We start from the raw sequence: 16,090 nt of genomic DNA on the forward strand, positions 1-16,090 counted from the left end.
GGTTTAGTCACTCCCCTGGTAGATGGGCATCTCCTTTGTTTCTAGGTCTTTATTATTGGAGAAAATACTGTTACTGATATGTTGGTCTCCATGGAGCCTTTATCTTTAATGTCCTTATGGTTTGTACCTAGTGGTGAGATCTCTGGCTCAGGAGGGTAGAGAACCTTTTAGTCTGCTTCTTTGAATAATCCTGCAGTGGCTTCTGGGAACTTTGGGCCAATCTGCAGCTCTGTGAATAGTGCATTAGCAGTCCTGGCTTTCCAAAACTTGTGCACATTAATTATTCCCATCTTTTGTCACCTTTGCAGATATGCTGGGTATGAGGTGACAGCTCAGGGTGGTTTTCATTTTGCTGCCTTTCTCTTATTAGCTATTGTCATCACCCTTCGTGGCTGCTAACAGTTTTTGGTTCTTTTAAAATGGTTCGTGAAGCAGTTACATGGCCCTGTGGGTACAGCCAGGCTATGTGACCTCGGGAAAGTCACTTAACCTCTGTCTGCCTCAGTTTACTCATCTGTAAAATGGGAATAACACCTCAGAATTTTGCAAAGCTAAAAGCACTACATAAATGCTAACTATTATTATTATGATATCCTGTGTTCCTTGTTTCTTGAATATCAGATTCAAAGATTTTTCCCAACCAACTGCTTCCCTTTATTTAAAAAAAGATTTTATTGATACATTATCTTTGTATATAACCTATTCTCATTGCATCCTTTTCCCCGTGTCCTCTAAAACCTGGGCAGACTCTCTGCAGAGCGTTCCTCTTACCTACTAGTTTAGTGATCTGTTCCAAAAGGAAATGAGTTTAGTCTGACAAGACCTGTTCTTGATGAAGCTGAACTGACGACTTCTTGTGATCATACTTCCCTTCCCACATGTTCACCAACCATTTCTTTAATGATCCATTCTAGAATTTTTCCAGCAATCAAAGTTGTCTACTGGTTAATAGTTTGCAGACTGTTTTCTTCCCTGTTTTGAAAATCAGGACATTTGTCAATTTTCTATGACAATTCAAGTGGTACTGACAGAGTCAGAAAAGATCCATAGTCAAGAAGTAAATATATATTCTATATACATAATCTATGTACACACATGTCACACATAAGTGGCTTGCCCGAGGTCACACAGCTTGTAAGTGTTAATTGTCTGAGGCAGGATTTGAACTCAGGTCCTCCTGACTCCATGGCTGGTGCTCTCTTCACCACCTAGCCGCTCCAATGAAGTATTTTTTAAAATGCACAAAAGAGAACAGGTGAAGGCTCAGGGAAAATATACCCAAGTAGCTTTTTGATTAATGTGCAGAATTTAGTATATGCTTTAAAAAAATCCTAACTGTACACAGTGAATTTTTGGTTTTATAGGTAATACTCTTTCTTTGTCTATAGAAATATTTGTGTTTGTTGGTGTTTGTCAAGTTCAGACTAGCAAAAGTAAAATAAACTAAAAGGGAGAATAATGAGTTTTATTTGGACATGTTGACTTTAAGATCTCTATTGAATAGTCATGTGGAGATGATCATTGAGTTGGTGAGGTACAGGAAACAACAAAAAAGAGTCAGCTATCAGTCGATCTTTAAAATGCTCTAAATTACTAATAATTAGAGAAATACAAATTAAAACAACTTAGGAGTTCCACCTCACACCCATCAGATTGGCTAAGGTGTGACAGAAAAGGAAAATGATCAATGCTAGAAGGGATGTGGGGAAATAGGTAACATTAATGCATTGTTCCTCCTGAGTTCAGACTCAGTCCCAGGCACTAGCTGTGTGACTCTGGGCAAGTCACTTAACTCTGTTTTCCTAAGTTCTTCATCTGTAAAATGAGCTGGAGAAGGAAAAGGCAAGCCACTCCAGTTTATTGGCCAAGAAAACCTAAATGAGGTCATGAAGCATCAGACATGACTGAAAAATAACTCATATACCATGGGTGGAACTGTGTACAGCCATTCTGGAGAGCAGTCTGGTACTGTGCCCATAGGCCCTTTTGATCTAATGATATCCCTCCTAGGTCTCCACCCTAAAGAGATTAGAGAAAAAGGAAAAAGATCCATATGTACAAAAATATTTAAGTTTTGGTATATGAATGGTATATGAGATGACAAAGAAATTGTCTGCAATATTCTGCATTCACAAGAAATGACAAAGGGTATGGCCTCAGAAAAATCTGAGATTTATATGAACTGATTCAGAGTAAAGTAGAACCATGAGAACAGTGTACACAGTAACAGCAATATTGGAAAGATAATCAGCTGTAACAGACTTAGTAACTGATCAATCAGTTAATCAATTCATGATCTATCAACTTTAAAGTTTTGGACTCATGATGAAAAATGCTGTCCACCACCTCTCACCTCTTGATAGAAAGCTGTTGATCTCAGAGTACAGATTAAAGCACCTTTTTTTCTTTTTCTTTGTTCTTCAGGACACGACTAATGGAAATATATTTTCATGACTTTATGAACAGTGGGCAAGTTTTTTGCCATCTCATTGAATGGGGGTGAGGTAGAGGGAAGGAAAGAATTTGGAACTAAAAAAAAAAACCGAAGATTTTATAGAAGAAAGTGAAGTTATTTGACCAAGGTCACGTCACATAGACATGGGATTTGAACCCAGGTCCTCTAGCTCCAGAGCCACTGCTCCAATCACACTTCACTTTACTCTCCCACCTTCAGAGCTAACTTGTTACTTTGAATCATGGACAGATTCCTCACCATTTAAATGGACCCTCAGGGGAAACAGTTCCAAATTTGACTGGGTTAAGCTGTCTGGGACATTGTGTGGAACAGGTGTGGGAAACCTGTAACCTGGAGGCCACATGTGGCCCTCTAGGTCCCCAAGTGCAGCCCTTTTGACTGAGTCCACACTTCACAGAACAAATCCCCTTAATAAAAGGATTTGTTCTGTAAAACTTGGACTCAGTCATAATGCTACTCCCAAGGACCTAGAAGACCCCACATGACCTCAAGGCCCTCAGGTTCCTTACCTCTGGGGTAGAACAAGGTGGCTTTAACACAATGGGTATTCTGGTATTTAAATTGAATGCTCAGAATCTTGAACAATTTTAACAAGTCTCTTTAAACCCTACCAACTTCTCCCTCCTTCTCCCAGGTCCATAGAGGCTTAATCTTCAGAGGCACATGAATGTGTTTGCTGTTTCAGGAATCTGTGACATTCAAGGATGTGGCTGTGGATTTCACCAGGCAGGAATGGGAACAGTTGACACCTGCTCAGAGGTACCTCTACAGGGATGTGATGCTGGAGAACTATAGGAACCTGGTCTCTCTGGGTGAGGACAATCCCTTCGCCACTCATTCTGTTCATTGCTTTAAAGTTACTCAGAGGCAGGGCTTCTTACTTTTTTTGTGTCATGGTCCTCTTTGGCAATCTGGCGAAGAGCCTACAAACTGCTTCTCAGAATGTTTTTAAATGCAAAAAAAAAAAAAAAACAGAATTAAAAGGAAATTAATTAAATTAAAATATTTTTTTAAACAGTTTCCTGACCCTGGATTAATAACCCCTGCTAAAGTATCTAATTGAATTTTGGCTTGATCTGTGGGGATTATAACTTCTTAAACTGTTAAGTCCAAAGTGTTTCTGCACCTTGTTCTGAAGAGAAAGTTCTTTTTTTTTTTTTTTTAAGCAGTCGAGGTTAAGTAACTTGCTCAAGGTTACACAGCCAGTTATTTCTGGGTGTGGTGCTAAGTATCTGAGCCCAGATTCAATCCCCCAGGTCATCCCGACACTGGGGCCAGTGCTCTTACTCACTGAGCCACCTGGCTGCCCCGAGAAAGTTCTTTTTTGTAGTAAATGGAAATTGGCCACTTTAGGGTGCTGTTTCAGAGGGTGCACCTTTGTCATTCTCTCAGTCCCAGGGTTAGGAATTCTCCCCAAAAACTCCAGTGCAGAGACCTGAAGACATCGAAGATTCCCATCTTCTTAGCAGGAGGTGGAGTCAAATAGAATCATTTTTCTCCTGAGCCTTAAATGAGCTCTGTGAGCCCTTCCACTGACTTCCTGGCTCTAGAGCACACAGCCTTCTTTAGGATCTGTGTCTCTCTCTTGTGCTTTCCCAGCATGCCCTCTTTACCCCTGATGGGGAACCGCTAGTGTTAAAATGTAAAAGGGATACTTTTTCCCAACCCCTCTCCATTTCTTTTTAAAACACCTATGAGCAGGGCTTCCACTGTCCAAACCAGAGGTGATTTCCCAGTTGGAGCAAGGAGAGGTACCCTGGATGGCAGAGGAAGAAGGACCAAGAAGTACCTGTCCAGGTAAGCAAGTGAGAACACAGGTAGATGGTCATCATTGCAGGCAGCAGCTCTCATCAGAAATCTTTGAAACGTTAGGCAATGAGTTTTACTCAATTACCTAGATGTGGAGAGAGGGCCTCAGACTTTAAGTGTGAGAGAAAGGCCTTTTCTCCTCCTCAGTCTGGCTGCTGAACTATCTGAGGTTCATTGCAGAGGTGGTAATGGAGAGAGAAGCCGCAGGGCACACACTGTAGTCAGTCTTAATTTCTTTTCCCCCTCCCTCCTATGTCCTAACTAGTTCATGGGGACATGATGCCCATGATTATGTCAGCCTTCTCTAGCATCTTCAGCCTCTTCTTCACACATTCATTTCCTTCTACTGCAGATATGCATTAACTGTTACTTGTTGATAATAGATGCATAACAAACATTTTTTGCCTCCTCTACCCTTTTGCTACCATCTAATGTTTTTTATTCCATTATTCTGAATGGAGTCTTAATATCTTGGAATGCGTGTACAAATAACTGTAATACAAACTAAGAAGCCCAAAGAAATGCCCTGAAAGATTTGAGGTCTCTTTCATCTTGGTGGATAACCTTCATGAGCTGGGCCTTGAGGGGAGGCAAGGATTTCAACAGGTGACAGGAAGCCATTTGAGTCATAGAGGAGAGCATCCAGAAAGGCCCGGAGATGGAAGAGGACAGAGCAAAAGCAAGAATTGATGAGCTACTTTGACTGGAACACGGCATATGGAAAAGGATTATTGTTAGAGGAACTAGGGAAGGTAAAGCTGGCTGGATCTGTGACTGAGGGCTTATGGGGAGCAATCTAGCTGCAGTACCTGGGCTGGCCAGGTTCTGCAAGTGAGGAGGAGCAGGCAGTGGGCCAGTTCAAAGCACTAGGGTCAGAAATCACATGTTAAGAAGTAGACTAGTCATATCCAGGGTCTGGAAGTCCAAGATGATAATGGAATAGCATAGTATGGTCTGTGGTTAGTTGAAGTTCAAGAAACCAATTGTCAAGAGATTTATTTGCTGTTGATTTGGTGAGTTCAGTGACTGTACCCACATCTTTTGAAACTGACCATTGGATCCAGTGCTGTTCTTCTCCCCATCCCCCCCAACCCCCTTCTTGATTTTATCCAGCTTTAGAGATCTAGGTAGAAAATGGAATTTTATGGGAAAAGGGAGGAGATACTAGTCAGCACTGTCACATGATTTTGCAGGTGTCAAGGAGCATGAGGACTATGTCTGCTGACATTGGAGAGATTACTTCAGTCTCCCTGGTGAGGGTGAGAGACTAGATTGCAAAACTTGAGTAGTGATTGGTGATGAAGGTGTGAAGGCAAAATATCCTTTCCACACCATTTAGGGGAGGAGATAGAGAAGGCAGTAGCTCAAGAGGGCAGCATTTTCAAAGGAAGTCTTTTTTGAATGGGGAAATTAAGAGTTTTGTAGACAGAGAGATGGGATTCAGTAGCAAGGGCCACATTAAAGATGAAGGAGATGCTGGTATTATGGTAAAATGATCCCAGCTGTGGTACAGATGAGATAAATAAAATAAATAAATACAAATAAACATCTTTGCCAAGAAACCCCCAAATAGGGTCATGAGAAATCAGGCAAGACTGAACAGTGGAACAGTAACAGAGGCATGGGAACTGAGAAGGGCATGAACATAGAGGCAGCACGAGAGATGGCTGTGACCAGGGCTGGTGCTCTATTCACTGTGCCACCCAGCCGCCCCGAGTGATCTTACAATCTGATCAACAACTTATAGTCACTGCTATGGAGTCATGTAGAATAGAATAGGCCTCCAAATGAATCCTCTCTCACAATGAGGGTACAGATGGAGGTTTAAGGTTCGAGAAGAAAGTTTTGGAACAATTACTATGAGGACTAATTGGGAAGCAAGTAAGACATCATCTGATGGCCTCCTGTCAGGACAGTGAAGGGCTGTAGAGGTAAGAGACCATATATTCGTAGTTGACTCAGGCATCCTGGTATTTTCATGACCTTCATGGTTCTCTGGCTTTAGAGCAGAAGTGGCAAAGGCAACTTTTTTTTGGCTTTTGCAGCATTAGGGGTTGGCATAGCTGGTGTGGGGTGAACTTAAGGGATTAAAGGGAAAAAAAAATTGTTGAAACAGCTGACCATAGGGTCCAGACTTCCAGGAGGGAAGTTAAGCCAGAACAAGAATTGATGGATCTTGAGACGAGGGGAAAGATCCAGGCATTGGATGGAGGCAAAGAATAGGCTGAGGAGGGAAGGAAGGGCCCAGAGACCATGGTCAAGAAAGGGAAGTTTGTAATTGACTTGGTATATAGAAATGGAAGAGTTTCAAATGATAAGGTCTGTGTGACCCTTCTAGTAAGGTAACTGAAGGCTAATGTCAATATGGAGGTTGTCATTGAAGGTCAGAGACCAGACTGGTAAAGGACTCCTCAGTATGGCTGCTGAACTATCTGAGGTTCACTGCAGAGGTAGTAATGGAGAGAGAACCTGCAGGCCACGCACTGCAGTCAGTTTAATTTCTTTTCTCCCTTCCTCCTATGTCCTAACTAGTTCAGCCTGATCTAGGTCTAGATTTCTTTCATCTTCTTCATATCCTTTTTTACTTTTTGCCTTGGAATTCTCATGTTTTTAAAGGAGTACCTCATTCTTTCTGATAGAACTGGAGTGTGTAAAAGATATTCCACCAGCTTTGTACCTTCTCTTATAGAAGGGATACCAATTTGCCTTTGTTTTACACATAGCTGTTACTTGGAACTGGCAGAAACAGAAGCATAGTATACTGTATTAGTAGAGACTATCAGCCATTTGTCATTCTTATCATTAACTTTTGCCTTCATGGCAAATTGATATAACAACTTGCCTTTCACTACACTTGTCATGGAATTGGAAATTACTTGATTTATACTGCAATGTCCCTGCTTTCTCCATCTATGAAGCCACAGGGTACCATTGATTGGCAGTGAGCACCAGCACAAACAAGCTCCCTTCACTTCTACTGAAAGCTCCTAGGCTTCTATTTTTTTTTTAAAGTGTGCCTATTTGCAAGTATCAAAATCATCTTGTTATTTAGTTTTTAGAGGACATCTAGATAGATGAGCATCTAGACATGATTTTATAAGCATAGGTAACTTTTGGTGAGGAAACCATATATATAAATGTAGAGAGGGCAACTGCTTTCTAGTTTAATGTCTTAGAAAGTTGCCTAGGACCTTGAGAGCTTAAGCACCCTGCCCAGGGTCCGTCAGCTACTATGTGTTGAGGGCAGGACTTGAGCCCTGATCTTCCTGACATGGAGGCCAGGCCATCCAGTTTGATGTGCCGCTTTTTCAAACTTGAGATACCACCTTGCAGTTCTCTAGGTCTGATGTCTTCTAATCTCTTGTCTGGATTTAAAGTTCTGATGTAGTTTGCCATTATATATACACCTGCAAACTTTTCATTTTCGAAAAAAGTTGTCTCTCACCAAATATATCAAACAGTATGCGAATGATAAATATGAATGATACTTAATCTACCTATCTCACTACGTTTTTGTGAGGAAAGCAGTTGGTACAATCAATATATTACTATAAATAGGAATTAATGTTATTTTTATTTTGAGAAGGTAAAAAGCCAAACTTGAGCATTTACCCTATTAATAATCTCATAGTCCTCAGAAATATGTTAATGATGACAGATGATGTACTTACATAGCAGTTTACTTTCTCCTACCAAAGAGAATGGGGAACATTTGTATTTTAATTTTACCCCTCAGATTGGGAAACTAGACCTGAGACCAAGAACTCAATTGCAAAACAAGGTACTTCCGTGAAAGAATCATCCCAGGAAAGGTTTGCTGGATGTGGCTTATGGGACTCAAATTTGGGACAACCCTGGGAATGTGATGGCAGATTTCAGAAGCAACAGAGGATTCAAGAAATAAATTTGGAGCAAGTAACAGTTACTCAAAAGAGCCTGTCTACTAAGATAAGAATCCATGAATGTAATATATTTGGGAGAAGTTTCTATGTTAAATCAAGTACTGTTACAGAGAGAAACATTTCTCCAGGAAAAAGCACCCATAAATATGATGTACCTGGAAATACCTTCAAACAGTATCCAGAAGCAAGTAAAAATAATAGAATATTCTCAAGAAAGAAACTTTGTAAGCATGTTTGCAAGAAAGAATTTCATTATCCCTCAGCTATATGTAATAAAATAACTACTGGAGATAAATCATACAAATTCAGTGAATTTGGGGAAGCATTCAGACAAAGCAAATTCATAAGTCAACATCAGGAAATTTATACTGGAGAGAAATGCTATAAGTGCAATGAATGTGGGAAAGTTTTTAGTAAAAGTTCATCTCTTATCCTACATCAGAGAATTCATACTGGAGAGAAACCTTATGCATGCAATGAATGTGGCAAAGCTTTCAGTGATGGCTCTTCTCTTACTAAACATCAGAGAATCCATACAGGAGAGAAACCCTATAAATGTCATGACTGTGGAAAATCTTTCAGTGACAGTTCATCTCTTGCTCAACATCAGAGAATTCATACTGGAGAGAAGCCCTATAAATGTCATGACTGTGGTGCAGCTTTCACACGGAGTTCATCTCTTTCACAACATCAGAGAATTCATACTGGAGAGAAACCCTTTCAGTGTAATGCATGTGGCAAAGCCTTCAGGCAGAATGCATTTCTGGTTTTACATCAAAGGATGCATACTGGTGAAAAACCCTATGAATGCAGTGAATGTGGCAAAGCTTTTGGTGACAGCTCTTCTTTTACTAAACATCAGAGAATTCATACTGGAGAAAAGCCCTATAAATGTAGTAGTTGTGGGAAATCTTTCAGTGACAGTTCATCCCTTACTCAACATCAGAGAATTCATACTGGAGAGAAACCCTATAAATGTAATGATTGTGGTGCAGCCTTCACACATAGCTCATCTCTTTCTCATCATCAGAGAATTCATACTGGAGAGAAACCATTTAAATGTAATGAATGTGGCAAAGCCTTCAGACAGAATGCATTTTTGGTTCTCCATCAAAGAATGCATACTGGTGAGAAACCCTATGAGTGCAGTGAATGTAGTAAAGCTTTTAGTGATGGCTCTTCTCTTACTAAGCATCAGAGGATTCATACAGGAGAGAAACCCTATAAATGCAGTGATTGTAGAAAATCTTTCAGTGATAGTTCATCTTTTACTCGACATCAGAGAATTCATACTGGAGAAAAACCTTACAAATGTAATGACTGTGGAAAATCTTTTAGTGACAGTTCTTCTCTTTCTCATCATCAGAAAATTCATACTGGAGAGAAACCCTTTAAATGTAATGAATGTGGCAAAGCCTTCAGGCAGAATGCATTTCTAGTTCTACACCAGAGAATTCATACAGGTGAGAAACCCTATGAATGTAGTGGATGTGGCAAAGCTTTTAGTAGCAGCTCTTCCCTTACAAAGCATCAGAGAATTCATACAGGACAAAAGTCCTATAAATTTATTGATTGTGGAAAATCCTTTAGTGACAATTTATCCTCTCAACATAAACATACTGGACAGCAATCTTATAAATGTAACAAATGTGGAAAAAACTTCACACACAGTTCATCCCTTTCTCATCATCAGAGAATTCATAGTCAAAATAAACCTTAGGTGTAATTAAAGCAGCAGTCTATGGTTCTACTCAGATCTGTACTGGGGAAATGTCTCCTACATATAATGAATATGTCAAAGTCTTTAGCAAAAAGGAAATCCTACTAATGGAGTGAGGTTAGGAATACTTTCAGACAAAATTATCCCATTGTTGATCGGATTATTAATACTGAACAAAAAATAAAATTGTAATAGAAGTAAGGAGGCCTTGAGCATCTGTCTACTCATTCTGCATCAGGAAAATCCTAATGGAGAAGAACATCAAAAATGGAATAATAAGCTTCAAAAAATTGGAATTTGGGGGGAGGCTAGGTGGCACAGTGAATAGAGTACTGGCCCTGGAGTCAGGAGGACCTGAGTTCAAATCCAGCCTTAGACACTTAACACAAACTAGCCATGTGACCTTGGGCAGGTCACTTAACCCTAATTGCCCTGCCCTCCCCCCTCCAAAAAGAAAAAAAATTTAATTCAAATTTAGTTCCATATACATCAGCAGTTTTACTTTACAGAGTGATTCTGGGTGTAAATAATATGAAGAAAGCTTCAAGTGGACTTGTCACTTAGCTTGAGAGAAGAAAAAATGTTGTTTGTTTCTCTCCTTTGCTCCCAAGGAGAATTAATTTTTGTGTAAGACTCAGGTATGGCATCTGAAAGAATAAATTCTCAGTAAAACTTATACTGGAACCATTAATTTTTAAAATAATTTTAAAGTCAAGCAGTAAAAAGTTCAAATGAAATATTAAACAGTTTCCCCTAAGGTAAGGCAAAACACCCCTGCACACATATTCTGCTTAATGTGCATAAGTTAGTTCTTCTGAGGCTCTCTCCATAAAATGTGCTTTCAGTGTGAGCTAGAGGTGTCAAATATGGCTTTCTTAGTTTTAGAGTAGGATGTGGAAAGTCATTGTGGAACTAGGGAAATTGACCTGCGCACAGATGTCTTGGTAGGACCACTTGCTAAGACTTCAGTCCAAAATTACATCATACTCTTCTTTGTCCACATCGCTAATTCTCCAGGAAACTTCCAGGAAGTGTTGCAGGCGGGGTGTGTGTGGATATTTAGGGGAGGAAGAGCATAATTTCAGACTAATCCTTACAGAACGGCTGGACAACTCCAATGAATAACAAAATTAAATTAAACCTTAAAAAGAAGCAAAAACTAAGATAGTATTTGGTGCTGCCAAGGAGGTATGCAATGTAACTGCAAAGCAACAGGACTACTATAGTAAATAAGTTAAAGGAGCAAGGGAGGGAATATAAACAAGTATAGAGTATAAATGAGATGGAATGAAGGAAAAATATCTACTATAGGAAGAGAAAGAATCAAGTCACAAGCTCCACAGAAAAGGGAGCAAGAAGAGAGAAGCCACATGATTAGCACGTACTGTAGGTGAACTAAACAGCACTGAAGGCAGCAAAATAGAGAATAAGCAAGCAGGATGACAAAGTGAAAACACTAGGATTTTTAAATAGTCAGGGTTTTCCACCCTGCCAAAAATAGACATTTGAGAAGGAATGCAACCTGAAGATTATATTGAGGCTGCCAGTGGAAGGGAAGGAAGACCTCGATGTAGGAAGCTTTCAAATAAGCTCCAGAGACTGTGGAATCTATAAGAACTTAACTTTCTCTGAAGTCTGCTGCTACGTTAAAACCCCAACACTGTTCCCAAAATCACAAACAATTGACAAAAGTTACTTGAAAACAATTCAAGTACTGGTAGAACTGCAAAAAAAAAAAAGGGTTTCTGATATCGATAGAATTTGTGCAATTTGATAATAGACAACGATTTTAAAGGTGGTCATAGTCTGACTGGGTAATAATTTTGTTATTAAAATATGTCCTCAGGGAAAAGAAAACTATACATAGATCTTTTTAGAAGTCTTGTATCTAGCATTACTGGAAACAATTTTATGTCCTCAAATTGAAGAATGGCTGAACAAATTGATACAGCAACTCAATGGAAACTGTCACCATAAAAAATAACTGATGAATACACAGGTGCATTAGAGGATCCAAAGTGAGAAAATGGCTTGCAGGATTATAGCTGTAAATATAAAAAAAGAATGTAGAGTGAATTGCTATAAGTTGTTTCTAATTGTTCTTTTCATGGTGAAATTAATCACAAAATGAGAACAAGGGGGGAGGAGAAAAATTGACAGCATAGAGATTCAGTTCCTTAAACTTCTTAGTCCACTGTAAAGGGGAGCAGTTTCTTTGGAGAAGGGACCTGTTATATTTTTCAACACTAGCACCAGTTGCTACCCTTAAGTGGGTAATCTTAAGAGCCCTAGAAATAACAGCATGCTACAGACCCTGGCCCTGCTTCTAGACAAGCCCCTCTAGTCATTGTACAATATAGCTGCAATATAGAGTGTGTATGTTATTTCCTCCTTAAGCCAAATCCAGTGAGAGTAAGGTTGACTAATTCCCTTTCACCTCCCTGTTCTTCCCCTCCATTGAATGGCTTTATCTTGCCTCTTTTATGTGAGATAATTTACCCTATTCTATCTCTCCCTTTCTCCTCTAGATATATTCTTTCACCTCTTAATTTTATTTTTCAGATATTATTGCTTCATATTCAACTCACCCTGTGCCTTCTCCCTATGTATACATAGACACACACACACACACACACACTGTAGTGCCAGTGCAATATTTATAGTGCCCACAATCACAATACAAACTGAACATAAATATCACATGATGTTCAATTGCAAAATATACCAAATTCTCCAGATAGAGGACAGAACTAAAACATTTAAGCACCAGAAAACCAAATCCCAAAACCAGTAAGCTTATTCCATCCTAGCACCAAAGACATTAAGCCATAACACAGAGCCATGCCATCCTTAAGCCTTCCCACAAACCAATACAAGATACAAATAACAAGATCGGTATTTACTCATAAACCTCTCTCCTTGCCTATGCACCTCTCTCCCACCCTCTCTCTGGCTCTGACTCCCAACTTCCTGTGGGCTCAGCTTCCCTTCAGCAAACTCTTCTCACCACAGGTTCCATGTGACTACCTTCAGCCAGTTAAGGGGTAGAGTTTATCTTCACAGCAGAGAAGCTTCCTATGGGCTCTGCTGCATCTTCATCAAATTCTGTCACAGGCTCCATGTGATTACATTCAGCCTATTAGGGGGCAGAGTATATTTTCAAGGCAGGGGAGGTCTTCAGACTCCCCCCTACATCTATTAAGGGGCACGGAAGATCTTAAAATTCCCATTACACACACACACATAACATGTATATACATATATATATGTATGTGTGTGTGTGTATACACATATATTTCCTTCAACTATCTGAAAAAAGTCTCATGAGTTATAAATATAGTCTTTCCATGTAGGAATATAAACAGTTCAATTTTAAATGAGATGTCTCAGATTAATTTGATGCCAAGACTTTCTTCCTGTTTTCCTGATTTTTTTCCCCTAATTTTAGCTGCACTTGTTTTTGCAGAAAGTTGTTCATTTGATGTGATCACACTTATTTTGCCTTCAGTAAAGCTCTCTATTTGTTCTATAATCATGATCTCTTCCCTCATCAAAATTTATACCTCTGCTTTTTTTCCCCTCCCCACCCAGCTCTCTCCTTAGCACCTCATCTAATTACTTTAGCCCTGAAATACTTGCTGAGGGCAGTCCAACAATACACTCCCCAGAAACAGTCTTGATCCATTAAACTCAGGAGTCTGCTGAACACTCACCAAGGGTCAAGTGCTTAGAGAATGGAGAGCTTCTGTCTTGCTGTGATGAGAGCTTTCCCACCAAGTACTCACACAGATTCCTAGAGGTCTGACAGCAACATGGGGAATGGAATTAAGGCTCCAGCTTCACTTCTTCTGATCTTTGGACTAAACAAGTACCAGTTAGTACTTGTAGAAGGAGTCAAACCATCCTCAGTCACTCCAGTCCCTGGATTCCATAAGTCTTTTGGTCCATGCAGTGCAGCCATGGAATCAAGAAACAAGGTTCTTTAGGGACAAACCGAATGAATGAGGCTTCCCTAGACTCAGGAATAATACTTGACAGGGCTGCAGATGGAAGTAACTGAGATCCTATGGGAGGCTACAGAATTCAGTTTAAGGGAATGAATCCCCTGGAAGTCTAGGCAGCTAGGGCATCGGCTAGCATGAATGTGGCTCAGCCTCAGGGTGTGCCTTCTTACAAAGCCTGTGACCATCTCAAAGTAAAATACCCAAGAAAGAATTCTTTAAGGACATGATCATTTCAAAGCCAAATATCCAGCAATGGCTCATATTCCTCAGGCTTGTCCTAGACATACACATGGCTATGCTAACAGCCAGTATTTAAATGGCATTTTAAGCTATGTTGAGGTCCCTTTAAATATATTTTTTTTCTTTCTTTTGACGACTCCCTTTTTAGGTAGGTAATATTATACCCATTTTTATAGATGGGGAAAGAGTCTGAGGAATGCTCAGTAAATCAAATAACTTGCCTAAGTTCTTCCAACTACTAAGTGTCTAAGGTAGGATTGAAACTCAGGTGTTCCTGATGTCTAGGACAACCTTCGATCCCCAAGAGTTATTGACTAGGTGGGACCTTTGACCAGTTAGCTGTCCCTTCCTTAAAATATCCATTGGCATTGTCACCTCTCCGAAAAACAAAACAGTGGAAAGACTTGATATTTTTTAACAAAGCTCAAGAAAGACAAGCAAACAAGGAAGAGCTTTTATTTTGCTCCAGCCCTGGCATGATGCCCAGGGAAAATGGAAGATATCTGATTCAGTTTTTCTCATCACATTCTATAAGTGTTGCAGAGCAGAGAGGAATCAAACCACCATTTTTTAGGAACTGGTTGAAGAAAATTCAGAGCCCTTGGCATTTCAGGCAGTTCAAAGAAAAGTGTGATCCAGAGAATTTTGTCATGTTTTCATAAAGGCAGTCCAAATGTTTTCCAAGTCAATGGAAGGAGAGGTATTTCCCAGGTCAAGAATCAAGGGGGGACCCATTTGATCTTAGTGATATGGCTGGAAGATACAATCTAGCAATCTGGGAGAGAAGGAAAAAGTATTTGGTAGAGTACATGGCCTACCCTGAACAAAAAATACAAATTATTTATCTTGCAAAGACTTGAAATATTGAAGCAAGTAAATGAACTTCCAGAATATTTTAAAATAGCAGACATATATTTGGATTCAAAATGGAACTCTGGTCTCTTTAAAATCAAAGATGTGAGGGGAAAGGATGCTCTATCCATGCCTGATCCAAAGGAAACCAAATTCATTTACCGTTTTTGGAAGAGTATGATAAATAACTTTTAGACAATGGCATTATTAACTGATTAAAAGATTCCTCTACATGTTAACATTTTCTCAATGTATTTGAGTGATAATGTGTCACATAATTGTGTTAGACACTTCCTTTTGGCCTGCCAGGCTGTCCTCAGCTGGAGATGTATTTCAGTCTATCATTTTGTGAGTTCTGTAGCTCTAAAATTTGTTTAGAGTCATTTTTTACAGGTGTTTGAGGTAATTAGGGATGAACCCAAGTAAGTTACTCCTTTTATTCTGCCATCTTGGCTCTGCACCTGTAGCAGCAAGCACCCTAGCATACCCAGGATGGCTGCTAGCACAGGTTCTTAGATCTGCTTTTCTAAAGGAAAGCAACTCAAAATAGGTTAACAATCTTACTTTAATCAAGCATATATTATTTACCTAGTTCAGGGGAAAAAGTCAATACCCTGAACTTCAGAGAATACAAACAGAAGTTACAAGCAGACAGAGAAACAGATCAGCAGACAGGGCTTCCAGCTGTCTGACCATTACATCCATTCCTAGTCAGTTACCAGATAGGGAAGCACCAACATCTGGGTTTTCAAAGCCAAGGGCTCACCAGCTACCCAGAGTCTCATCTGGCCAAATCACACAAACTCTTCCCAAAGTAAGCCCCAAAGCAAAACCTCACATCAGGGTATATATGGCCTTCTCCTGGATCAGAGAATGTCACAACCCTCTTGACCCACTGCCAATCACAAAGTAACAAGGTGTGGGCATTCCTGGAAAAAACACGCCTCCCACCACAGGTTCCATGTGACCACATTCAGCCTATTAGGGGCCAGAGTATATTTTCAAATCAGGGAAGGCTCTCAGAATCACTTAAGCCTATCAAAGTGCCAAGGGGCAGGGAAGATCCTCAGATCCCCATTCCCATAAC

The 16,090-nt window shown here is 39.9% G+C and overlaps 1 protein-coding gene across 1 annotated transcript; it reads left to right on the plus strand.

Moving 5' to 3' along the window:
* The first annotated feature begins 1,121 nt into the window (after positions 1-1,121).
* Positions 1,122-15,242, plus strand: LOC138167977 (zinc finger protein 184-like). Its single transcript, XM_069096956.1, has 3 exons — positions 1,122-3,288; positions 4,178-4,273; positions 8,022-15,242. The coding sequence occupies exons 1-3, from the start codon at positions 3,144-3,146 to the stop codon at positions 9,905-9,907; spliced, it is 2,127 nt and encodes a 708-aa protein (XP_068953057.1). The 5' UTR covers positions 1,122-3,143; the 3' UTR covers positions 9,908-15,242.
* Positions 15,243-16,090: the final 848 nt, after the last annotated feature.

Source organism: Petaurus breviceps, unplaced genomic scaffold (genome assembly GCF_028583685.1).
Source record: "Petaurus breviceps papuanus isolate PSGF00001 unplaced genomic scaffold, PetGlider_PUasm1.0 346, whole genome shotgun sequence".
Classification (NCBI taxonomy): domain Eukaryota; kingdom Metazoa; phylum Chordata; class Mammalia; order Diprotodontia; family Petauridae; genus Petaurus; species Petaurus breviceps.